At 45.7% G+C, this 26,669-nt stretch overlaps 2 protein-coding genes across 2 annotated transcripts in view; one reads left to right on the forward strand and one right to left on the reverse strand.

Moving 5' to 3' along the window:
* Positions 1–772: 772 nt before the first annotated feature.
* Positions 773–2,649, forward strand: marveld3 (MARVEL domain containing 3; the record flags this gene model as incomplete). The annotated part of the gene is made up of 4 exons (XM_080843849.1): positions 773–800; positions 1,374–1,683; positions 1,793–1,884; positions 2,039–2,649. 4 exons carry the CDS (start codon positions 773–775, stop codon positions 2,647–2,649), a joined length of 1,041 nt encoding a protein of 346 aa, XP_080699975.1.
* A 7,216-nt stretch (positions 2,650–9,865) lies between these two features.
* The window catches only part of phlpp2 (PH domain and leucine rich repeat protein phosphatase 2), a gene marked incomplete at its 3' end in the record, with an annotated part of 31,729 nt that continues 14,925 nt past the window's right edge, over positions 9,866–26,669 (reverse strand). The window contains exons 4-18 of the mRNA XM_080843931.1: positions 26,562–26,669; positions 24,129–24,283; positions 21,515–21,661; positions 20,464–20,694; positions 18,039–18,241; positions 17,472–17,532; positions 17,199–17,294; positions 16,300–16,455; positions 14,793–14,993; positions 14,300–14,462; positions 13,984–14,114; positions 13,678–13,791; positions 12,799–12,993; positions 11,546–11,777; positions 9,866–11,197 (exon numbers count right to left, since the gene is read on the reverse strand). The exon at positions 26,562–26,669 is cut by the window's right edge and continues 18 nt beyond it. Of these exons, the coding sequence (XP_080700057.1) occupies positions 9,866–11,197; positions 11,546–11,777; positions 12,799–12,993; positions 13,678–13,791; positions 13,984–14,114; positions 14,300–14,462; positions 14,793–14,993; positions 16,300–16,455; positions 17,199–17,294; positions 17,472–17,532; positions 18,039–18,241; positions 20,464–20,694; positions 21,515–21,661; positions 24,129–24,283; positions 26,562–26,669 (3,525 nt within the window). The remainder of the gene's footprint in view (positions 11,198–11,545; positions 11,778–12,798; positions 12,994–13,677; positions 13,792–13,983; positions 14,115–14,299; positions 14,463–14,792; positions 14,994–16,299; positions 16,456–17,198; positions 17,295–17,471; positions 17,533–18,038; positions 18,242–20,463; positions 20,695–21,514; positions 21,662–24,128; positions 24,284–26,561) is intronic.

A 26,669-nucleotide genomic window follows, 5' to 3' on the forward strand; every position in this document is an offset into this window, starting at 1 on the left:
GTAACACATATACTGTTGTCGTTTTGCAGCCTTTATCCTGGCTGAAAGTGGACGGCAGAGATATGTGGAAATAGAAGGATTAGAGAGGAACGCATCAGTACCGGAGTCAGATATGAAAGTCCTTGGTAGAACGCCTCTTGGGGCACAAGTTGGTGACACACTGTATAAAAAATGACATGGCAAAGGCCTACCTTAGGTAGATTTGCCTAACAGAAAATAGCTCGCGACTGCTCTCGAAGCATTGGCTTTTTCAAAAACATGTTTTAGAAAGGATAGAATTTTGGTGGCCTGCGCGGCATCGGTTCAGAGAGGGCCTTTTCTTGTGATATATATATATATATATATATATATATATAGGCAATATATAGTCTACATCGACTTGATTCTATTAGTTATAGGTAGGCTATAAAGGAGTCAAAGACAGTACAGAAATAGCTCTTCAAGCTTCGCGTCTATTTCAGATGTTAGGATGGTTAAGTGAAGCAGGTCCATTCCACAAAGTAACCTCACTTAGTCCTAGGCCTATAATAGCCTAGGCTAACGATACATTTTAAAGTTGATGTAGCCTAAAGGCCAATTGGCTAATGACCTTCATACAATATCTGGTTTATCGTATTAACTCTGACAAACAATTGCATACAACTCTATAGGCTACTATCCCAGTAGAGAGCCTCATTAGAATGCACCACAGGCATACCACCTTGCATTCAGAGGCGACAAGTCTATGACGAGAATGGGGCGGTCTTAATTCAAAACTGGCCAGGTAGGCTGGATGATCATTCAACACATCGCCTTAAAAGGTAAATTTGACTATATTCTGGATTAACCTTTGGTACAAGAAAACCCAGTAACGTGAGATACACGGTTCCGTATTCTCCGTGTTTTATGGTTGTTCAGTTTTGTTGCTTTTATGTATTCTGGCCTAGAAGTAACCAAAGAGGTAATCTGTGTAGGAAGAAAACATCTAGCACGATGTTGTTATTTCCGTGTTAACCAAACTCCCGTGTGAAACTGTCCTTTATTTAACAAGAGAAGACTTGCTCAGACAAGATGTAGGCTATGCCTTTTTTAGAGACAGGACATAAGTGTTCGTGTTTCTTTAGGCTGTAGTCTATGACGTTTTCAGTAGTAAACACTAGAGCCTAATGCTGGTGAACCTGCTAAAAAATATGGTTTTGAAACAGGCATAAGGCCTGTTTAGTTGGATTTAACAAAACACCCCAAATTCGGATCACACACAGAAGAGGGGAGGATCTATGTTTTGGTTTGTTTGGCTCTGCTCTAGTCATCTACAGTTTCACCTTGTGACTAGTCACTTTGTTTGCATAGTAACTAATTTGAAAAAACATTTGATTTTCCTCTCAATCTTACAGGTGCGTTGTCTATCATTTTAAGTGTGCAGAAAACCCTGTTTGCCAGAATGCCAGAGTCGGACAGGTATCACCGAAGGGATGATCCCCGGCATAAAAGCAGAGCACGGGAGCAGTCTTCTAACTACACAAGAGAGGATGAGAGTCAAACTGAGAACAATTATGAGAGGAGAAATAGGACAGAATATAGAGAAGAGAGGAACCACAGCAATGGCAGGAGTAACACAGAGAGGAATTATTCTGAGAGGGAGAGGGATGCTCACCCGGACAGGACTAACTATGACTCTCATCAACACCAAGGTCATGGAAGACAGTAAGAGAATTAATCGTACAAATTGCTGCTGCATCACTGCATTCTGTTAAATGATAGGCTATATTGGATGTGTGTATGATCTTGTGTAATTCTCTCTTCTTTGTTTTAGGCACACAGAAAGTCCTGTGTCCTCTTACTACCAGAATGACCCCCAACCGCGGCAGGCACTTTACAATCTGAGATATTTGGGCACAGGAAGAGGCAGGTATTCTTTAGTTGAAATATTAATTAAAGCATTTTTGAAACATTTTGTTTCAAGACTCTTTTAGGTGTAATACTGAGTTTCGTGTACCAAGCACAGATCAATATTATGGATGTATATTGTTAGTTATGTGTGATTGTCTTTGCCATTCAGGAATTTGCCAGGCAATGGAGGCATTTCTCAACATGTTGATCATTATCTGTGCTGGAGTTTCTCACAGCACAGCAGGGCAGTACCGGGACCTGGCCAGCCTTGGAGGCGTGTATGCATACTACTTTGGAGGTGCCAACGCCTTCACCGGTGCAGAGGCCGACCGAGTGAAGCAACTTGACAAACAATTCTATCAGCTCAAGCTGCCTCCATACATCTTCAGCATGGCATGTGGAGGGGCACTGATGGGTTATGCTTGCGCCATGCTGTTTTTGGGGATCTTTCGTGTGCCATTCCGTTGGCCTTTGACATTACTGGTGGAGGCCATTCTGAATGGCCTGATTGGTTTAGGCTATATCCCTGCAGTGGCATTCTACTTCATTAAACTTCAAGAGACCTACAACCACCCCATTTGTAAGGAGAGGGAGGAACTGTACAAGAGTAAAGGTCATCAAGGCTTCCAGTGCTCCTTCCATGGGGCAGATATTGCAGGAGGTCTATTTGGGGTGCTGGGGATCTTTATTTTCCCCTTTTGTGCAGTGCTGGCTATTAAGGCTTTCAGGGCAGTCAGAGAGCGCAAGAAGCAGAGAGAGCTGGAGAATGATCATTTGTAGAAAGTGTCTTCCACAGGCTTTTTCGTTCGAAGCAGGGGTATTCAGGAGTTCAGGATGGTCTGAGAACAAATGTCCCCTCTGGACACAAAAGTGAGACAGATCTTTTACTGGTTAATTGTTACTGAAAATGAACAGAAAATAGAAAATACATTCTTCTGCAGAACACATCATTGGAATTTTCGTAAATTTCATATCTAAGCACTATTTGCACTAAAAAGCTGAGTAGTCAATTTTTTTTACATTTAAGTGCTGAAACAGGATCTTCTTTCCATTTGTAACTTCTTTTGGATGGACACTTTAACATTCTGTTTATCTACAGATTACCATGTGGGATTACAGTAACATTTAAAAATCTATAGTTGTCTTAACCTATTGTATAAAAGCTGTATAGTCATATTTAGCCATTTTCACCAGACAGTGTCAAAGTCTTTCGACTCTATTTTTAGATTTACTTATTTTGACGGTATTTAGATGTGTTTAAGTTTTTCATTTATAATGTGTTCATGAGCCATTTTAATAAATACTAATTTCTCTGCATATTTTTACCATTATCTTTGCCCCCACAAATATAACAATAGCATTCCAAAAGACCTACATTTTTCTTTGGGGGTAAACACAAGTAATCTAGTGTTCTGAACAGGCACCTTTTGTAGAACCTAATACACATTCAATGACACTCGATCAGTTTCGTAGGGAAATCTCACCTAACCAGTTTGTCCTCTTTTGAAGTGGAGACCAAGGTATGAACTTGCGTTGTTTATGTGCAACAGCACCCCAATCTCTGTCTTGTGAAGATAACGCAACAGTAAGAGTAAGGCATTTTAATGTAAAACTATAGTAATTGAACTAACCAGCTAAAGGTCAACAGATCTGCCTTGCAAACGGCAACATTACACAACACATGACCATATACTTTCAGAATTTGAAGACGCTATATAAACTAGTTACCTAGAAGAAAAGAAAAAAATCTGCATAAGGCCTTTGACACCCTGATTTGTTGACTGTATATATATATATATAGTATATATATATTATATATATATATAAATACACACGTATAACACACACTTGCATATTTTTCTAAATATTATACAGCTTTCACATTCAGTTTTAGGAGTCAATTACTGTGAACATCAAGGTAAACAAATAAAAGCATAAGCACAAACGTGTTCTATTCCAATTGATGTCTTCATATTCATGTGATGACTTCTGCTCTGTAGAAAGTAATGTGGACAATGGAATTTCACAGTATAAATTTTTATTGCTACTTCGCTGAAAAGTTAATTAAAAATACAGCTTTTCTGCTCAAAACTATTCATAGCAGCATTTTCCAAAAAATAAAATAAAGGACCATCACCCACTCTCAAATTTCAAAGGAGTATGATTCAACCGGACAAACAGCAAAAGTGCTCTCATTAAAGTCCTTTGACTAAATCATAAAACAAAAAAAATGATTTCCTAAACCGAATCGCATCAAAATTGATCAGAACTTAAATGAATTGCGCAGTTATCTGCATGCTAAAATATAAACATAAAAATATCATATATTCCAAAACAATGCCTCATAAACATAAATGTTATTATCTGTACAAAGTAATCACATTTTCATATATATTTCATATTATGTGTATTAATTTATATTGGGCATGCTTCAGACATTAAATACATTAATAATTAGTTTCTTAAACAAAAGATAGTATCTTAATGGGTGACAATACACCAAAGAATTCCTACATCTCTATATTTTGTACTGGAGGACCTATAAATTTGCATGAAACAATGAAGTACAAAAATAAACCTCAGCTTCTTGGCATTGAGAGAAAATATTCAAGCATCTCTAGAAAAAAAGAATATACAGAAATGACGGTGAGATCAAACTTTGGTCACATGGAAAGCAATTGGAACATCTCCTGTTCTTGTCTTATCAAGATTTAACCATAAATATATGCAAATAAGTCATAAAGTTATGACAAACAATGGAACCTGTTTTTTTTGCATTGGACATAACTTTACAGTTAATTTCATTCAAAAACACAGCCAAAACACACATACGGTATACACACAAGCAAACACATACTGTATGACTATTTAACTACACTCGCTCACTGTCAATTCATTTTATCCCCTTGTAGGGCGGGACAAAGTAACCCTCTTCTGCGTGGCTAGAACACGAATACATTGACTTCTTAAAAGCTTTAGGTTAAGGGTAAATAAAATGTTATTGTAATATCTTAATGAAAAACAGCTTGCACATGTGCAACCAAGCACACACAAACATTTCACACTAAAATCTTCCACTTTCATTTCATAGTTTTGTGGTACTTAGTTCTTGTTCAGTAGTTCTATTTTCTCAAAAATTAAAGGGAATATTCTGCCACTTATTATTGGTTCTTATTAATTAACAGTACCCTGTGTACCTTCCACAATTACATTTTTACTCTTCATGAATGAACTTCCCTTAAACAACACCACACCTAATCTTCACGTAGCTCTTGTATGAGTAAACATTTTGGTTCAGTTAATGGGAAAGAAAGAGAGTCTGACTGTAAACATAAAGTTGCCAATCGTATGTGGCTAAGGTTCTACAAGTTCACTGTTCTGAGTAACATAATGTGATGAATATTTGGCTGCAAGAGCACATAGAACAGCACATAGACATAAAGTGGACCTGAAGCACTGGCATGAACAACTATTGGCCAAACTGGCGATCTAGGGCCAAACACAGAGGCAAGCAGCCACCAACAGCGACTATGCTATGAAAGAAAGGAACACATTTCAAGGAGAGTGAACAGAGGGTTGACAACGGCATAACACAGAAGTTCACAATTCACACACACACACACACACACACACACACACACACACACACACACACACACACACACACACACACACACACACACAGTTAGGGAGTGCTCAGTCTCTTTATTTTTAATGAATACAGAAAAAAAATCCTCCTGTTAGCAGGCCACTCAAAGGCTAGCCTCTTCAGTATGAACACACAAGCAAGAATAGAAGCCTCGAGTACGTTGCATATATCAAGTTAAGAAGCAATGTTGATCATCCTCATGTCTCTAGAATAGTTGTGCATCTCATACTTGTGAATATTCTCCTCTTTGCCACCAGGTTCTCTCAAAGAGAGGTGGGCGGTTCATTCACCACTGCCTGCATAAAGAGAAAAGCCAAAGGACTGCATAAAGGACAGATGCTCCTCTACTGAAGTAGGAAAGATCATTTGTGTATGGTGCTAGACTCCTGCTTTAAGGTACTGTCTGTTTTGGCAAACTGGTCCTCGTCTTGAGCCCAATCATGGCTGAATGTGGATCGTGGATTCAGAGGACCCGAGTGTGTGTCTATAGTGTTATGTATGTGTCCGAGTGCAGGGGCTCCAGGCCGGTGAGGTGAGGTTATTCACTATCAAAGTGGAACAGGCTTTCAGTCTGGCTTTCTGGCACTCATTACTAGGTAGGCCTATCTTTTGCACAAGTCAAAAAGCCTTGGCCTTCCATTTGGGCGATGCAGAAATGAACCATGAAACTCGGAGTTGACGGACACGTGTGAAGGACAAACGTGAATCACATGGGTGTCATCTCATTTGCCACATTTACTTAATATATACTGTATATTCTTCAGTAATCTACTTTCTCTTAGAGAAGATTGAATGTGTTTGACCAACACAGGCCACAACAACCACAACTCAAGACCGATGAGTTCCTGTGCGTTTTAACAAATAGCTAATATATCATATCACACTCAAATATATTAAGATCTATATAGATTTCTTTCAACTATATACAAAGTGCTTTGACAGTGTAAGATCCTTCAAACAAATGATTGAATACACATCCTCAAACTGATTAATGATCTGAGAAACATATATCTTTACACAGATGTAGTTGTTCTCTGTGTTGAAAAAAGCAGTCTTTCTACTCTTATGATATGAACTGTGTATGTTCACAAAGAGGTCCATAAGTGTCTATGATAAGACTAACTGGTTTTAAAGGGAAGCTGTGCATTTCAAACAAATGCAGATCCATAATCTTTAAGGGAAATTCTCAGACACAGTAGTGTAAAAGAAAATAGGTCCCCTCACCATAAAATAATACTGACTTTCAACTGTGCTTCATTTTTTTGCCTCAACCAAACCTGGCAGAGAGTAAAACAATGCACTTAGGGAAAAGGCGGTAAAATGAAGCACTTGGCTCCTCATTAGCTGTAACGGACAGCTCTAAGGAGGGCTTATCCCTATCCAACTATGGGCTACTGGTTCGCGTTCACAGTACCTTTAACAAAGCCTTGAAATACTTCCTCCAAAAACACTCCTCACACACACCCTTGTGGGTAATGTAGTATGGTCTACAACTCCATTGTAAAGACACAGACTCACCAATCCATGTCCCCCACAAATGAGTGTTTAGATGTTTTGGCACATACATGAAAAAATACTGAAAATTGCTGAACAACATCAAAGTACCGCTAAGCCCAATTTGGACAAAGGGGCAGCTCTAAACCTAGAAATGTGAACAAACTCCTGAACATTAGTGTCTATCAGGCTATTCCGCACTATTCAATGATATAGTATAGTCAGATTACAGCATTTTTTTTGAAGAATTCACACCAACACAGCTTCAGTGTTGTGTATTCAAACTAAAAACCATTAAAGCCTTAATCCAGTGTTAAATGGTACAACAATTCACACTACTTTGCAGAGGGAAATGTGTATAAGGGGTATAAGGTTTCTTTTCTTATCCTTGACCAGGGAGACATAGGAATACAGTCCAAGGAGCTTCAGTGTTCTCTTTCCAGAACTACAGAAAAAAAAAATCGCAAAAACTAACAATCCAATTGCATCTTGTACAATTGAATCTGGTGCACTTGTACACATCAATGTGGTGGATTTATATAAAGTACCATAAATAAATATATTTATGTTTTGTCTATATAATTTCGTATAATAATTATCATAATTAAATGCCATTTTGCCATCTCTATGGAATGTTACTCTATTGCATTCACAAAAAAAGTTAAACAAATGATAATATCAGCACCTGATAAGCACATAATAACCTCAGCAACATCATTAGCTCCATACTAGCAAGCCACATAGGTCCAGCTAATAGGATAGCTTTCATTCCAAGCCCTCAGATAAACCTTATTTTTAGACAGCACATTTATTGATGTACACGTATTCTCTCAATGAAGAGTTTGGCTACAGGAAACTTGACATGGGATTTCTGTATACTACAGATGAAGGCCTTGCACCCTTCATACCTGGAAAACATAAACTGAGATGTTCCATTCTGTATGGGAATTATAATGCAAGCCTGGCTAACCAAGGGGAAGCAAACCAGTGGAAGAACAGCGACGATCATGATTAGTGGTAGAAGGAAGAGCAGAAGGTGCCCTTCCCAAGTTTCACCACCAGATGTCCCTTCAACACAAAGCTAAATGAGGCGTTTCACCGTGTCAAACCAATGGTGCTGCCAAGTTTGAAATCTGCCTTTTTTTTGTCAGCGAGAGAACATGAGAACAATTAAACCATAACAGATATGCACACAGTGGCGAATGGCCACTGTAAGCCAGTTCTAAAGCCAGTTCATCACTCTCAGTTCTAAAGCCAGTTCATCACTCACAGTACTTTTCCAATGTATCCCCTGGTCCTTTCAACTGTCAAGAGAAGTGCCAGGCAGACACGTTATAGTATCTGTCAAAGGAAATACATATAGCACTTTTCTGAAATGGATGGTCTAGGTAGAGGAACCACACACACTCAGGCACAGTCACAGACAAAGGACATTACATTATACATTATACTATGTCTCACTTCTTTTCTTACACCGGCATATCAAAAACCATGTCACCTCATTTTATAAACCAGGCTAATTATTGTATTCTTGTGTTGGACAATTTCATTTACAGAGAGGAAATATTCCAGTTTACTCCTCAAAACAGTAATGCACTGTTTCATCAGAGAGCCAGACCAAACTTAGTCTATATGGAGTGAAGTTTTAATACCCATCTTTGTTGGCATTACTCTTTTGCTCTTTAGCAAATGGCACACTAATAACTTCAAGTAGTCAAGTTGAAAAGTCTTTTGAGCAGCGAATGTCATTTCTGTTCTGTATCATGATGTGTTGACGGTTGTCTGGATATTCAATTACTCCACTTTGTTATTTCATATTGTGGGAGTGTAAGTCAAGCACTTCCTGCAATCAGTCCACTCACTCCCCCCTTCCTACTCTGGCCTGCCTTGGGTAGTCTAAGAGTAAGGAGTTGTTTTTTTTCTGTTCACCCAGCCCAGCTTGAAAGTGATGCACTCTTTGTGAAATATTCTCCCTGTGTATGACAGAAGACAGCGCCGCAATGGATGCCAGGAGAAAGGAGACCGAAGGCTGTGCCCACAGTCTTGAGATCAAAGCAGACAGTGAGAAACTGTCTGACAACAGTATTTAAATCCACTGAAAAGTGTCTTTAAGAAAGAAATCAAACAAGCAGGTAGCCCTCGCTTCAGAACTGCCTTCTTCCATCTGGTGTCAACTGCAGCAGACAATTTGGCAGGTCGCTCCACGTTCAAGGCCTTCCACAGTGCAGTGGGATGACTCAGGGTTGGACGGACAGACAGACAGACAGACAGACAGACAGACAGACAGACAGAGAGAGGAGAAGGAGAGAAGCTGTTATGGTGGTCCAGTGAATTCCTCCGACCGACGTCAATACTGACAGAGCCAAAGTAGTCCCCCAGCCAGGACATTTGCAGTAGGCACTTTTTTTTTCACCTTTTGGTTGTAGGATGGCCCTTGAATCTTTCTAGTGAGGAGGCTTTCTAGGATGATAAGGCTAGAGATCAAAGCCTGCCTTGAGTGCGATCATAATATAAAGGGCTAAATTAGCATATGAGATCAACACCGTTGTACATATGAGGTATTCCAGCTCAGGCTATGGGGATGAACCTTATTTATAAGACCTCGTTTCATTGGTCCTGATACTCCTTGCCTGACCAGTCCATAAGACTATCCCCCTGCCAGGCTTCCACGGATAGACTACCATCTAGGGCCCCAGGCAGATGGCATGCTATCGGGTGAGCACAGTTGGGCCTCCACACACAATGACAGGGCTGAAGACATAGGAACTGGAATATCCCACAGGTACCATTGAGGGCCTTGCCTTTCGTCTTGGTATGGCGCTGCCTCAGAGAGATGCCCCAGCACCAGAGCCGTTACAGGGCTGTGTCGTAGACTTCTTGCTGGAGGGTAGTGACAGGGAGTCCAGGGACTGTCGTCTGAGGGTGGTCCCAGTCTGAGTCTCTGGCAGAAAGGGGTGTAGAAGGAGCTGGAGGCCCTGGAACCACCTGGCTCTGGATCCTCAGCTGCTCCCGAACGTCCTGCTCTAGACTAGGAGGCACCACTAACTGGTCCTCTGGGTCCTGTTGTGCAGGAGCTGCAAAGTAACCAGACTTTTTTTTGGGAGCCTCTAAGGCTACCTCGATGAGATTGTGGCTATCCTCAGGAACCACTACTGAACCGTTGGAGAGCTTCTTGCCAAAGAGGCTCGATGTGGAGGGGGACTTCTTCAGGTCGGTGATCTCCCTGCCGCAGACAGCCAACAGGCATCCATTGGTGGTTGACACCACCACACTGTTCTGACGCCTCACCTTCCCATTGGGGTAGTTGGAATTTCGGGAGTCTTTCTCATTGGGGCTCTCTGGGGCTCCAGTCCGGATCTGGAAGGCACAGCAGTGGATGTCTACCTCCACCTCCAGCTTACTGCCGTTGGAGATGACCCCCTCCAGTGGGGCCTCATCATCGCTGTCCAGCCCGTTGTCAGACTGGTTGCTTGAGAAAGTGGCGCAAGATGGCTGGCGCTGGAACAAGGCAGGACGGGCTCCCCCTTGCCCTGGGCCTCCTCCTGGTCCTCCTGGTCCTCCTGGTCCTCCTGATCCTCCTGGTCCTCCTGTGTTCACGGTTGCACTAGTGATCGCGGTTGGGTGCAGGCTGCAACGACGCTCAGGGCGAGCTGCAGGGTTGGACGGGTGCTCATCAGAGGCTGTGGACCCCGCTTCACTGCCAACCTCCGAGGCTGAGGTCTCGCTGCTGAACTCAGAAGCGATGCCACTGCTGGAGGAAAGGGTGGCAGGGTCACCTGCAGGGGGCACTGAGATGGGGATGGGAGCTTGCAATGGGGTGGGCACGGGTCCTTTACCCTCAGGGGCTGGCGCAATGGTGGTGGTGAGCGGTGGCTCACAGGTGCAGCTGTCCTCCCCAATGTGCAGCGCAACCACCACTGCCCCGACGTTGTCCCGGCAACCGTAGCTTTGTGCTAGCGTGCATAGCTTTTTGGCGGCAGCGCGGGGGTCTCGGACTGCTTGCACGGTGCTGACCGCCTCCTGGTAGGACACCTTCTGAAAGAGCGCCCGGTTGCCTAGGATCAGGAACTCGTCCTGTGAGCACAAGGGCTCGGTGCGTACCCAGGGCTTGGGAAGCACCCACGGAGACAGGTAGGAACAGCCCAGCAGACGGGAGCAGCACGTCACACCACTCACTTTATTGTCCTGCAACACCAAAGGGGACAAAGTTCACTGCAGGGATCAGAAAACTGTCATGAATAGTCTCACTTCATAGTCATAGTCTTTCTTCAAGAGTTTAAAGGTGAGATTCCATGATTCTGGTGAATGTTAATCATACACCCCTCCTTTCTGTGCTCCTGAAGCAATACAGTATGTTGATTTATTTACACTTTTTACACTACATTTATTTCCCATTTGCAGAGCCAGGATTATGTACAAACCTTTTAGCTTGCACACACAGAATGGACAGATATTCGTTGAAACAACAACAACAACAAGCATATTGGATTAGATTCACGAACTGAACCTTAAATAGACATACTATGATCCTACCTCTGTGATGATGGCCTTAGAAGTTTTGACACGCTCCATCTCCTCTGTGCTCTGCTCCAGGCTGAAGACCTTTGACAGAGGAAGTGGCTGGCCATCCCGGCATAGGACTGCCTGGCATGTGCCCACGTTGGCCACAGTCAGGAAGAAGTAACTGCCAGGGTCGGAGGACTCGTGGTGAATGTAGCACAGCAGTGCAGAGGCACCCAGCTTCTGCCCAGCCACACCCAGCTTCCTGCAGAGCACATAACACCGACAAACAGAATCAGACTATTATTTTCTCTCAAAACACATTGCTGCAAGTATAAGCTTCCTTGCTGCATATATACAATTAACAGACCAATCTAAAGCTCCGCAATTAAAGTCCACAATTCTGGCAAATGTTGTTGATTTCTCAGCTCAACAGCCGTTCAAATTAAACCCATGCTGCTGAAGCCACCTGTTGATTGGCTGGTCCAAGCCATTATGCTGTATCCTATTTAGAGAGCCCAGTGCCTGTGTACAAACACCAGACACTATTATAGGCGCACACACGGATGAGGCAGCTAGAGGACTGTGATGAAGACAAAATAAAAAAAAAACTAAACAAAAAGATATTCCAGTCAATTTCTAATTTACCTGATTTAATTGGGTAATTGTGACCCTGATGACAAGACAGTTTTCTAGTTTCAGTTATGTAGACACTGTCCACTTTTTAACTGCATTGAAATAGAAATTTGAATTTGGAAACTTGAAAAGTGGGTCACAATGAAGGTTATATCCAAGTGTCATTTTTATAAGCTAAATAGCAGATAATTGTTACAAAATAAACTTTTGTGTGGGACATATACAAAGTCTTTCAAGTGTGGAGACTGCAAATGTTGAAATCGTGAAGTTGCATACATCATGATGTAAATGTTTAACAGGCTGTCAGGGTACAACCTTCATTACTTTTGAAATGGAAAATGACCAACCTACTGAAATAGGGTTGTACTTCACTTTGGTCACACACTTTTTATTTCAAAATAAAGTTATATCAAACTTTGAATTCCTGTCTCTTGGCTGACATCCTTTCCCACTGAACTCTATCATTGTGTGCATTTTAAAATACGAGACACTCGGTCAAATTTGGTGACAGGCAGATGGATTGAAAGCGTGGTGTGGTCGTACATTTCAGTTCCAAAATGTTTATCTGGGATTTAACGTGAAAAGTTGTAGGTTTTCTCAGGTGTCACTGTGAGGATAGGAGGGTGAGAGAATAAAGACCACAGAAATACCTGTGTGACGTGAGAAAAGTGTTGCTCATGTAGACGCTGTCCATGCTAGAATGCTGTAGCTCCTCCGTCAGCACATCTCCCATGGTGCACTGCAGGAGACGGGGCACTTCCTCATTGCGGTCTCCATCAAAGATCCCATAAGCTGCTTCCACGCTGTCTCCAAAGCGATCAACTGCCAGCACTGATACACACAACCTGCCCCGAACACAAGAGGGAAATGAACACAAACCCCAGTTTTTGTCCTATGAGAAACAGATGATCACGTGAGACAGTGGAAGCGGCAACATAAACCAAACACAACAACAGAGACAGGACCATTCCAAAGTAAGAATGAAAGCTTTGTTGCCAGTGGTTGTGCATGTGTGTGTGTGTGTGTGTTTGAGTGTGTGTGTGTGTGTGTGTGTGTGTGTGTGTGTGTGTGTGTGTTTGTGTGTGTGTGTGTGTGTGTTTGTCTGTGCATCCAAAACTCAACAACTAGAGATCCTCCATGGTTTTCAACAAGCAGAAAGTAGGAGTGACATGAGATACCGTTCAGTGTTACAATGTGAGTGTCATGACCCCGCCTGTGCAGCCTATCACCCAGGGGTCTCATTAAAGTTGCAGTGGCCAATGCCATTAAATCTACAGGAAGTATTCAGCTTTTAAACAAGATCCACCGACGGGGCCCACTGACCTGACCTCACACCAGCAGCACTGCAACCGGCGCATTCATTCACATTTTCCAAACCCTCCCTCTGTCTCTCCTCTTTCTCAAATGCACACACACACACACACACACACACACACACACCCACACACCCACACACCCACACACACACACACACACACACACACACACACACACACACACACACACACACACACACACAAGCCCCTCACTTGTTTCTCTGGCCGCTCATCTCTGCATAGCCGTGGTCCCAGAGGGTTGACGTGCCTGTAGTGTCCCCTGCAGTCATGGACGGCTTCTGGTCTAGCTTCAGGGTGGTGATGTGACTGCAGGTGATGTGAAGACAGAAAACCTGACAATGTTACTTGACGCTGGTTTAATTGGTTCATTTCTGATCTCCTTGTGTACTTTGTGTACTCTGTCTGTGTGTGTGGGGGTATATGTGTATCTGTATGTTCGTGTGGTCATGAGTGTAGGTGTGTGCATCTCCGTTTGTGTATTTGGCTGTGGTTAAATACCTGAATAAGTTGAGTGTTTTGTGCTCCAGAATGAGGCTACTGTTGCCTGTCAGGTCTAGCTCGTGCAGCGTAGCCGGCAAGGATTCCGGCAGCAGGATTTCAGTCAGCTCATTACAACTCACGTCGACCAGCTTCAAGATAGAAAAAGATGAATGAACATAGGCACACACACGCGCACACACACACACACACACACACACACACACACACACACACACAAAGTGCTTCAGAGCGCCTGCACATGTTAAACAGGATGCCATGGTGCAGCCAAATGGATGTAAATGAAGACCGGCTGCTTTAACGCCTCTCCTCTGACCTTGATCTCGGGCAGGTTGAGGACCTCGGGGAAGACGCTGATGTGGTTGGAGTGAGCGATGAGTGTGTGCAGTCTCTTGCAGGAGGACACAGTGGAGGGGATGGTCCTCAGTTTGTTGCCACTCAGATTGAGCTCCTCCAGCATTTCCAGCTTACTCAACTTGCTACACGTTGAAGTAACACAGAACAGTGTCAACACTTCTGTCTGGCTAATATTTGATGTGTTGAAGTGGCATGTTACACATATTCTAAAGTCTGAATAACTGCACAGGTTGATAACATGATAAATAGCTCTAATAACTAAGTATCATATTCCCTGAATGAGTAACGAGTTAAGATATGGAAGTCACAAGCTATAAATTACTTGATAACGACACCAAGTCACACTAAATCACACTAGATCACACTTCACTTGCAGTCCATTTCTACAAAGTTCTGAGGCTGCAGTGGCCTCCACATCTGTAGGGGGCAGTAGAGCCCTGCTGGGAGAGTACCTGGCGGGGAAGGAGAGCAGCTGGTTGTAAGCTATGTGCAGGACACGGAGGTTCTGGTGGCCCACCAGTAGAGCGCCACAGTTCTCGTTCAGGTTGTTCCCAGTGAGGTAAAGCTCCTGCAGGGTGCTCAGGCTCTCTTCTGATTGGCTGCTAGGAGGGATTGTCTCCAGGGCATTGGCAGACACATTCAGGTACTTTAAGCTAAGAAGGCAGACAAACAAGAGGGCAGTGCAGACTTTAGTTGTGTGGTTTTGACGGGCAAACACGATTGCCTAGAATAAAAAGATGCATCAACACAACACAGCAGATACCCTAACACAGGCTGGCAATGATGAGGAGGCAGCAAGTTTTGGCCGTGATATCTTCTTTCCCCACAAACCTCAGTTTCTGATAAAAAGCGGGGAGAGATAGAAATCGATAGGCATTGCACACTTACCAGTAGCTTTATGAAAACACTGCCAGTCATACCGTGCATCACAGAGAAACTTTGCATGAGTCATTGGTTCTCTACACTTTTTAAACATTGGAGTTGAGAACGCTGGCTAAATGGCCAGCCCGAGATTAACAGGGAGGAAATGGGAGATGCATCAGACTCGTCTGGCTCAGATTACAGTCACACAACCTGAACTCAGAGAGTCCATCTCTCGCCATGACACACACTCAACAACTTAGCAGCTCCCTGTGTGTGGCACACACACATTTACAACTATATTCCCAACTGAGGGACGAGAGTCTTTCCATATGTGTAGGTATACGGGCATGACAAAACGTCTGCGTGCCTCAGTGGGAGTGTGTCAGAATCACACACACATGGAGCGGCAGCATGGGTGTAGTGGAGTAAGGAGCTGTGGCTCGACTGATTCAACAGCAGACACAGAGCCATGGGGGGCAGGCAGAGACTCAGCTGCAGCCTTCACAGCACCTGTCACTGACAGAGAGAGAGAGAGAGAGAGAGGGAGAGAGGGGGGTAGGAGTGATCGCGAGACGGAGAGAGGGAGGGAGTAAAGACAGGAATGAGAGAGAGAGAGAGAGGGAGGAAGGAGAGGAGCGATCAGGAAGAGGAGAGGGTGAGAAAGGTAGGAAGGGATGGGAGTGAGAGAGAACCAGAGTGATAGAGGGAGGAAAAGAGGGAGAGAGAGAAACAGTGGTAGAGAGATAGGAGGTGGGACAGGGAGGAAGGATACTAGCGATCGAGAGAGGGAGAAAGTGAGAGATGGAGACGGATGGATGAGAGTGTGGGAAAGGGAAACAGAAGGATTGAGGGGAGGGAAGATGAAGAGAGAGATAAAGAATGGTAGAGAGAGAGGGGGTTGGTACAGAGAGAATAGACGTAGATAGAGGAACAGAGGGAGACAAAATGATATAGAAGGGAGAGTACCACTCATATGAGGGGGACAGAGAGTAAATGGGAAAGCATGACACGAGACACGCGCATGAGAGTGGGAGAAGGAAGGACAGAGAGGGGGGGGGGGGGGGGGGGGCAGGACAGGAGGAGGGAGTGACCTACTTTAAGGCCTTGGAGAAGAAGCTCTCGGGGAGCTCTGCTAGTTTGTTGTGCTGCAGGTCGAGTGCTTCCAGGGGGACGTGGTCAAGTAGGTCAGGCAAGCTCTGCAGCCGATTGTTGCCAGCCAGCAGTTTCCGAAGGCTCAGGCTACTGAGCAGTCTGCAGGAGAGGGTGAGAGACAGAGTGGGAGAGAGAGAGAGAAAGAAAAAATGAGACAGACAGACTATTGTTGTGTGCAGTTCATTTCATTATTTTTGAAAGCAGCCAAATGAAGACGCATGAAAACTCCACCACAAAGACTAAAATCCATCAATGTCTCTTTCAACTCATCCGTCTAATGAACCACCACAGCAAAATTCACCCCTGACTAAAGAAAAAAAAATAAAGAATAAAAAAAATAAAACAATGTTCCTTCTGGAGCAGCCTAGCTGAGCCATACACATAGTGAATATTATCTGGTTTGAGGAGCATTTCAGGGTCCATTCAGATGCAAATGACTGTGACTGCATTTATTCGGGCAGGAAGGTGTAAGTGCTTTTGAGCAGGGCGCTATCTGTTGCGGTAGGGCCCCCTGCTCCTGCCATCTCGCCGTGCAGTTGGCGTACCCGGGTCGCCTCATCGCCCGCCGCCTGCCTGTCAATAAGGAGATCTCATTTGCCATGCGACGTCTGGCCAAACTCTAATCCCAGGATGAGTAAATCACATTAATATGGTACACTGTCCCATAAACTACTGCGAAATATTGGAGAGGAAGCCACGCAGGCGGGAGAGGCTGCAAGGCCGCCAATGACTCAATTTCCTCCAGTTTGTTATGGTCAGATTGGCCACGGAGTAGAGGGAGATGATGGAGCACTTTTTGGGGGAGTGGAGACGGGGAGAGATGGCTTTGTCCATCTGCTCACCTGGCCGGCAGCTCAGACAGGAGATTGTGGGAGACGTCCAGCACCTCAATCTTCCTGCTGTCACAAACCCAGTCTGGCAGGTATTCCAAAAGGTTCCTGTTGAGCAATGAGGAAGGCCGTAGCATCATCAGCAACAGCACCAGAACAAATGTCTCAGTGCACTGTCTGTTGACTGTAATTGACATTGACAGTTCCTACTCCAAGTTTAGTATTAGATAATAGTTGTACTCAGTAATACTGGTCAGCATTAGATAGGAAAATGAACATGCTTACCAGGATAGGTCCATGTGAGTCAGCTGGTTGGGCACTGGGTAGATGTTCACGGTGGTCAGGCCTGTGAGTGAAAACGCATTACCGCACATTCAGGGGTTAAATACAACCCATAAACCAACGCATGACTGGAAACAAACACGTGCAATAAGACCTCACAGAAACAGCTCCGTATGCACATTTAAGTGTGTGTGTGTGTGTGTGTGTGTGTGTGTGTGTGTGTGTGTGTGTGTGTGTGTGTGTGTGTTTTGCTCTGAATGGTGTGTTTTTGCTAAGACTGAGCCTGAACTGAGCAGTGGCAGCTGGCATGTTCACAGCGCATGGAGCCATGGCATGAACAGCCAATGGCAGACCAAAGAGCGTCTATAGGTTATATAACCATGCATCCCCTGGAGAGAGCTAGCGAGTGACACAGATAGACTATTAGATATGCATAGATGGATGGACAGATATACAGAGAGAGAGAGAGCGAAAGGGAGAGAAGGAGAGATGGAGTATATTTGTGTATGAAAGAAGGTGATACATCAAGGGTTGGAGTAGGGGGTGAGAGAGCTGCTCTGTTCGACTCACGGTTGTTGTTGGCGTGGATGGTGCGCAGCATGAAGCCGCTAAGTGTGAGCGCCCCCAGCTGGTTGTGCTGGCAGTGCAGGCTCTCCAGGCTGCAAGCAGAGCTCAGATCCAGGGCGCTGAGGCAGTTGTCCCGCACGTCCAGGTGGGTGAGTTGCTTCACGGGCTCCAGGGTCTCACTCGTCACACACCGCAGCCCATTCAACCTGCCAATCAACACACACATTGTTAAGACAACATCAACTTCAGCCCACTGACTAAATGAGACTTTACTCATACAAACCCATCACAATCAACAGTAGAAATTCAGTAGTTGCAGTTGAGCTTGGCCTACTGACTGACTGCCTTAAAAAGAGCCAGAGCCATTTATATATTGACCAAACACACCGCAGTTTGAACAGGCACACTCAAGCTTAACACACTGACCACTGTTACAGCAGCCAAAGCACTTTTAAAAGAGCCCAACTCAGGTTTCACCTTACAATCAAAACAACGCCTTTAAAAGGTGCTGTAAACCACGCTAGCATTTCCTGCTAACTTCCACAAGATTTCCCCAGGAGTCTGGCCTTTCTTGTCGAAGGGTCTCATCAATAGAACATAAAACAGAGTCTAGTAGGCTAATTTGTGATCTCTTTAGCATTTACCATAATTCACTGGACATTGAAATAGTTACTATGACACTGCTGACAAGAAAAGCCAATAAGCATTCAGTATTGAAGTCTACTGTTTCAGTAATGGGATAAAGATCAGACTGGTCTAAAATATAGTTTAGTCTACATCAACAGCCACATTTTTTTTAATCTGCCAAGACATTCTAACATTGTTCACATCTGAGTCCATTCATTTGGTAAAAAAAGCACAACAAAGCATTTATATAGGCAGGCAGACAGCCGGCAGCAGGCCAATGCATAATGACTAGAACAGAACATCACTGAGACCAGTTGGACAGAAGAGCGGTGACAGACAGACAGGATACCAACAGACCAATGGCTCACTAATAAAAGAGAGCACAGAGACACAGATGGATGTCTCTGCCCACTTCATCGTCGGGGAGGAACAGTGACTCCAGTGTTGACCCATTCGCTCTGTCGCAGCGCTCAACAGCAGCTTTGTCTGCCTCGCCTCTGCGTTCTCAGCCTACAGAGCCCATGTGGTTCTAAACTCTCCATAAACTCGCCCCCACGTGTCAATCATCTGCCATGCATCGCTCACTGTTTGGGTCTGAGGCTTCTGGAGGGAGAATTCTAGTTTTTTTTTAAGAGTGATGGGACGATGTGGTGGGAAATGGTGGTTAGAACATCTGAAGACTGGGCTCTGCCTGGCTAGGCCCCTGGAGGGAAGGTTTGGTGGTTCTCCCCACCGTACCCGATCCCCTCCAGCTGCTCAAACACGGGTCATAACCCCAGCGGTGCATGGTCACAACGCTGGGGCATGGAGAGGCTGAGACGATAGTGAGTTCGTAGCGAGCCCACGGTGAGAAGTGGATAGCTGATAGAAGGATTCTCTCTCTGGTCTATACGTACTGAAGCGTACGCTGGAAACATCTTGTCCTTATGTAAGCTCTTCCTAGAATCGTCTCAGAGCTGGCTGCTACCATTTAGGATCTAGAGTTCTGTGAACTTGAAGTACAAACGCCGCTGTAATCCTCCTAAGTACGGGCCCCTAAATCTCCGACTCTCTATTTAACTCCTTACTTGCTCTTGTTCAAATGTGCTCTGAGGTTCAGTTCCCACTCCACTAGCCTCCCTTCCATCAGTGCCTGCCAACAGTCTTGTTACTCTCTTCCTTCCTCTATACCTCCCCCTTTCATTCTCCAGCCCCATCCTTCTGTCCATCCCTGATGAACTCCAGATATGTTATGGACTAAGACAACAGTGCTGGCTCATTGAGGCTGGCTGGTGGCTTAATCCAGTCCAGGTGTGCCAGACCCCAATGAATCCCCACCCCCACCCTGAAACAGAACAACCAACATACGAGGTGAGGAAAGGGAGAGAGCAGATAATAAAGAGAATAGAGGAATGGATAGATAGAGAGAGAGAGAGAGAGAGAGAGAGAGAGAGACCCCAATAAGCAATGGTTAATTCGTATTGCTTTGATGGAGGGATGAGGAAGGAGAGGAATGAAAGCTTCATGAAGGGAGGGCTTTGAGAGAGCATACATTTAACCTCCAGTGAGCTGCTGGCTCCTAACTGATCTACTGATGGGCCCACTTATTACATTAGCGTCCTGTATTGAGTGCACAGTATGCATGCAGAGAGTGTCCAGAGTATTAACTGCAGGGCAGGAAACACAGTGAGAGTGGGAGTGAAAGGGTACGAAAGCGAGGGAATGAAAAATGAAGATCGAGAGAAAGAAAGATAGGGAGCGCAAGACACAGGGGATGAAAGAGAAAATGAAACAGAGAAAGTATAAGTCGCTTCTGCCTCACCGTAGGTCGATGCTCTTGAGATGGCTCATCCTAGCCAGACCGCTAAGCTTCAGAGTCTCCACCTTGTTTCCGGCCATGGCCAGCCTGTCCACCGCACTCAGCCTCTCCAGCACAGCGGGGATGTGGGGGAAGTCGTTGAAGGAGAGGCTCAAGCTGCAGAGCTGAGTCAGACCCCCCAGCTCCTCCGGTAGAGAGCTCAAGTGATTGCCATCCAGGGAGAGGGTCTGTAAGCTTGGGAAGCAGGAAGGAAAAACTCAAATCAGCACGCATCCATTTTCAGATTGTTTGACTATCTCTGAGCTGAGCACTTAAGATATGTTTACACATAACACCGTAGTAACACATGTGAAATCCAGTGTTGTCATGGTGAAGGGCCCCTGCTGTTCTGATCGGATCTGGAGTCTTAAAAATGGGCTGAATTTAAAGCTTGATAAAAACAGTTGAACTTGATGCATTGCCTTTGCTAAATTAAAGAGAGAGTGCAGGAAGAAAAAGAACATTCTGAAATGGTGGGGGGGGGGTGTGAGGGCCTTCCCCAGGAGTGAAATAAAAAATGAAATAAAGAATAGGCAGTTGTTGAAGCTGGAGAGAGGCTGGTGAACTCCAGGCGGCTCCACGGCACAAAATGTCCCCTCATCAGTAGGCAAATTAAATCATTATTCAACACCTTCGTCGTCTCCATTATCATACGCTGGCATTTCACATCACCCACAGGGAGAGAGTGCTGCTCGAGACCATTCTTCTGATGAAGAAAAGAGTTCTTAACAAGACGAAGAAAAGGAGAGAAGTGGAAAATCAAACATGCTGAAGTGCAAGGAGGGAGAGAGGGAGAGAGGGAGGGACCCGCACCTGTCGGATTTCACCTTTGCAGCTGTTTTCCGTTCTACAAACGACTGTCCTTGAAGCAGCCTAATACCTCTGCTTGGATCTTACACACGAACAAGCGTTTAAACTGTGTTTAAGTGATGCGTGACTTTCCCAGAGGGCCCGATAACTGGGGCTGTTGTGTACTGTTCTTTGGTGTTGAGCCCGGATCGTACTGGTTCCATACCTCTGGAGGTTGCTGATGCGCGTGGGTACTGTGTGCAGGCCATTGCAGGACAGGTTGAGCTCAGTCAGGGTCAGGATCTCGCACACGGACTCGGGGAACATGCCCAGGCGGTTGTGCGAGAGATTCAGGCTCTTGAGCTGGGAAAACCTGTTGGAAAGGTGACGTGAAGATCGGATAGGTGATATAAACACAGGGTGGTAAAAATGCTTTTGCTTCCTCTTTTCTGACATACTGGTGGGGAAGCCACACATTATAAATGCTGGCAGTTCAATCAGGTCAAAAGTGCCCTGCACACAGCCTTGTTGTCAGTATTGGTCCGGTGGCTGTAGTGCTCTTGTTACCATGGGCCTCTAATGCCCTTGTTACCATGGGCCTCTAGTGCCCTCGTTACCATGGGCCTCTAGTGCCCTCGTTACCATGGGCCTCTAGTGCCCTCGTTACCATGGGCCTCTAGTGCCCTCGTTACCATGGGCCTCTAGTGCCCTTGTTACCATGGGCCTCTAATGCCTCTAGTGCCGTCGTCACAATGGGCCGCTGACATTCTCACAGTCCTCTTTACGGATTGGTGACTCACGCAGCCTTTGCGAACCAAGACCCAGAGCAGTCCCACACACACACACACACACACACACACACACACACACACACACACACACACACATACACATACACACACACACACACACACACACACACACACACACACACACACACACACACACACACACACACACACACACCTACTGTATATACACACTCTCTCATACTTGGTCCAATTGACACCTACAGCTTTTTCTGTCCCCCCCAAACTGATGAGCTGGACAGTGCTTATTTCAGCACAAACGGCCTCTACACAATGGTGGGTTAGGACCAAAGGCTGTCTTGAGCCTTAAAACCGAGAGAGCAGTCTCCCTCCACACTGGAACCGCACGGCCCCTCTCCCCTGCGCTGCCTCTATGTCTCGCCTGTGGGCGAGGGCTGGTTAAGCGCATGGTAATGAGTGTAGCGATGCGGAAGAAACAAGCGGTAATGGCTGCCCCCCCCCACACACTGACACACACACACAGACACACACACACACACACACACACACACACACACACACACACCTTTCTCCTGCCCACCGCCCCTCTCCCTAGCATCCTGTCAGCCATGGAGGTGGCTGGGCTGCCTGAGTCATAACATATGTCTGAGTTCAGACTGTATCCTCCCCAGTCTCTCCCAGCCATCGCACTCCACATCACACCACATTGCCTCCGACAGGGGGTTACTAAATATGCAGCCAGGATGGAGGGAGTGAGAGGCAGACAGAGAGGGAGACTCTGAGAGACAGAACAGAGGTGAGAGAGGTAGTGAAAACAAAATATACAGAGAGATTGAGAGACAGACAGGCAGAAGAAAGCGATTGAGAGAAAAAAAATTAGAGAAGAGGATGGATGGGGAAGAGATAGAATGCATTGAAAAGGAGAGAAGAGAGAGAGAAGGATGGGAGGGGGCATAGAGAGAGAGAGAGAGAGGGAGAGAGAGAGAGAGAGAAAGCGGGTGTAACGATGTGTAAAATCACTCCGTGTCTGTCAGAAGGAAGAGTTCCTCACTCATGTGCCCTTTGCACCACCCATTTTTCCCTTGCCCTCCCTCCCTCTCTCTCTCTCTCTCACTCCCCCTTTTCCTCTCTGTCTCTCTCCCTCTCTCCATCCCACTCACACATATACAAATAACCCACTTATGGCTAAGCCTTGTTCTAATGACGGCCTTGCAACAACAACACGCTACGGCTAGTTGATGATTAACATTTAATAGGGTTATCTCTTGTGCGAATGACCACTTGCAACTCATTTTTAATAGGCTCTGTTTGCATGCGGGCAGGCGTGGCACTAAGTGTCTCTTCTGCGCCAATCTGCCTGGGTCTCCTCCATTAGGAAAAACACAAACACGCCGAGCACAGAGGGTCCAACCAGAACTCAACGTTAGAGAAGAACGACAGCCTGAACGCTGCCTGCTGCCTGTTACGCCACAGGCTGCCGAGCAAACACATCACGTTCTGACATCTTAGGAAACGTACATTACGCAAGACGTGACCGCGGCGGTCTACGTCTCTGTCGACTCGCTCACCCGTGCGTGTTGTGGATGCGTGTCGAGCTGTCAGGGCTTGTTTGTTCGTTTATAACACGGCTAGGAGACCCATACCCAGCAACGGGATGCTAGTGTATGCTTAAACCTCTCAGCTTCTTCTCTGGTCCACACACACACAGCAGCCTTCATGAAAAAAATATCCACGTCCCATGAGGGATGCATTTTTTTTGCTTTTATATTCCCCCTGCACCTTTGCAGACACACTCTGCTGCAATAGCTACTGCTGCCAAGAAAAACAACTTCAACTGAAGCCCAGAGCAGAACCATCCCATCTGAGAGGAAAGGAGCACTTAAATGACAACTTTAACCACTTAAACGACGAAAGGAGGTGTAAATTCTTTTTTGTCTTCAAGGTGTCTTGCATGAGTGAACGGCACAATAAATGTAACATTCCTGTTTTTGACAGCAACCCACAGTAGCCTTTTCTTTGGGGAACAGAAGTGATAATGTGGGCAGGTAGTGGAGGAAGGCAGTGATTTACCTGGTTAAATTTAGCAGGCCTCCAGGCCCCTCCAGTCTCATGAAATTGTGTCGGAGGTTGAGGTGAGTGATGTCCTGGCTGTAGAACAGATACTCGGGCACCTCTTCCAGACTGTAGCAGGACAGGTCAACCAGGCTAATGGTTTGAGACACCACCTGGAGAAAGGGGAAGACACACAGACACACGCACACGCACACACAACCACACACACACACACACACACACACACACACACACACACACACACACACACACACACACACACACACACACACACACACACACACACACACACACACACACACACACACACACACACACACACAGTGAATGGCTTTAGATTAATAGATGAGCAACCAACATGTGAAGTCATGTTATTCTCCTTTCAGTTGACAGAAATGGACCGTGATGAGTCAATGATTCTCCTGGACTTTCCGATAAATGCTCAGCGCCTCTTTACCGCTCATAAAGAGTCAGTCATTCCCACTTGAGTAAGGTGGCAAGAGTGAAACAGTAGCTGCTCATATCCAAGCAATCATCAGCCAGGGATCCAGACAAGAGGCCATGTGAGGACCCTGTGCTCCACAGTCAGTCACAGTGAGCTGACACATCTTTTTATTAGAAAACTGTACAAGAGTGTGTGTGTGTGTGTGTGTGTGTGTGCATGTATGTGGGTCTGTTCATGTCTCTGTGTAACAGTCAACACAATGATCCCCAGCGTGCTTCTTTCAACGTTTCCATTCAAAGTTAACAGGATGCTTGACAAGACCAGTTTTTTCTCCTTCTTAAGTGTTGAATTCTATATGAAGACATCTACAAGGGCAAAGGCAGCGCCTTTTACCTGGACAGGAAGACAGCAATTTATCAGCGGTTGAAGCTCTGACATCGGCTTTGGTGAGATTAGCCAGGAGAATGCAATCATTTACTGGCTGCAGTCGGCCCCGTCAGCTTACTGAGGCGTGCTGTTGCATCACAGTATCTCTGGCCTCTCTGGAGGCACAGTGCTTTGTGAAGACTGTACGGCTTTGAAGTAAGCCAGCGAAGAGGCGGAAATGGGCTGCAATTCACACAAGTACGAGTTTGTTTTTCTGCCATGAACAGCAAGACTGACCAAGAGATAAGAGAGAGGGAGACAAAAATGCATTTGTTATGGAGACATGAGAGGGAGAGACAGAGGGACAAGAGAGGCAGGGAAAAGAAAAGAAAAGAGAGATATGCAGAGAGGGAAGAAGAGAAAGACACAGGGAGAGTGAGAGTGAGAGACAGACAGAGAGAGAGCGTGAGAGAGAGAAAGAGAGAGAAAGAGACAGAGGCTGCAGGGTAGTTATGAATGCTGTGTGTCTGGGCGTGGACAGGCTGAGCTGCCCTGCATTCAGACGGCTTCATCACACACTCAATCCTCCTCCACAGCTCAAAGGCACACCAGCAGTCCAGTGGCCACGGCAACCCCAATCAAACCCACAGCTCACAAAACACACCGTCACACAGGCACACAACCCTTCCACCGCACACACACACAGAGAGCAACAATACCTACCCACAAGGAGAACACACAGAGAAGGACATGCGTGATTCTCAAACTGGCATGAGCCCCAAAAAACTATGCTCCTCTCCCCACCTCCTTCTCTCCCTCCCCCTCCTCTCTCCTAAACATTCTGGTTTTGCCTCTCTAATATTGTCCCCCTCCCTGATGCTGTCTCTCGCCATCTCTCCACCTGCGCAGCTGCGGGCTTCTTTGACCTGTCTGCCCAGCCCCTGACTTCCCAGCCTGGGCTAGATATTTGGCCTTTCAGTGCTTCTCCTCTCCTGCCTCTTTCCCTCCCACCCTCTCCAGGTCTTTGTGAGGGGGGCTCTCTGCCTCAGCAGAGGCATTCAGAGCTCGTTAGGGCCCCGAGAAGAGAGGGAGGGAGGGAGGGAGATGTAATTCATTACACAATCAGAGATACAGGAACATGGCGAGAACAGAGAGGACGTGGAAAGACAGAGAGAGAAGATAAGCCATTCGTTTTCTCTCTCTCTCCCTCTCCCTCTCCCTCTCCCTCTCCCTCTCCCTCTCTCTCTAGCTCTCTCAGACACATATGCAATCAATGTGTAAGACACAGGCACCCACCCACGCACGAACACACACGGACACACAAACACACACACACTAATTGTAAGAAAACACTTTCCAAACTTCCAGTGAAACAGCTGTTAAACCAAAGCTGTCCTCTGTAGGAGGTACCGACCTGGACAGCAGAAGCAATCAACAACCCCCTACCAGTCTCTTTCTCTCCCTCTTTCCTTTCCCCACCTCTTTCCCTCCCATTCTCTCTCCCTTTCTGTCTCTCTTCTGCAAACCTGACAACATGGGTAACCTTCATCCTCGGACTTTACTTTCCCTAATGAGATAAGATAGAGGTGAGAGGCAGGGTGCCAGTCACACAGGCTTACCTTCGATGCCTGCCGATGCCACCGCTGGTAGTCTGCCAGCGTGTCAAAGTTCACAAAGTAGGTCTGTGCCTGCGGGCCCGCTGAGCTGAACATCAGACAGTGCTGTCG

Source organism: Sprattus sprattus (assembly GCF_963457725.1).
Source record: "Sprattus sprattus genome assembly, chromosome: 8".
Classification (NCBI taxonomy): Eukaryota; Metazoa; Chordata; class Actinopteri; order Clupeiformes; family Clupeidae; genus Sprattus; species Sprattus sprattus.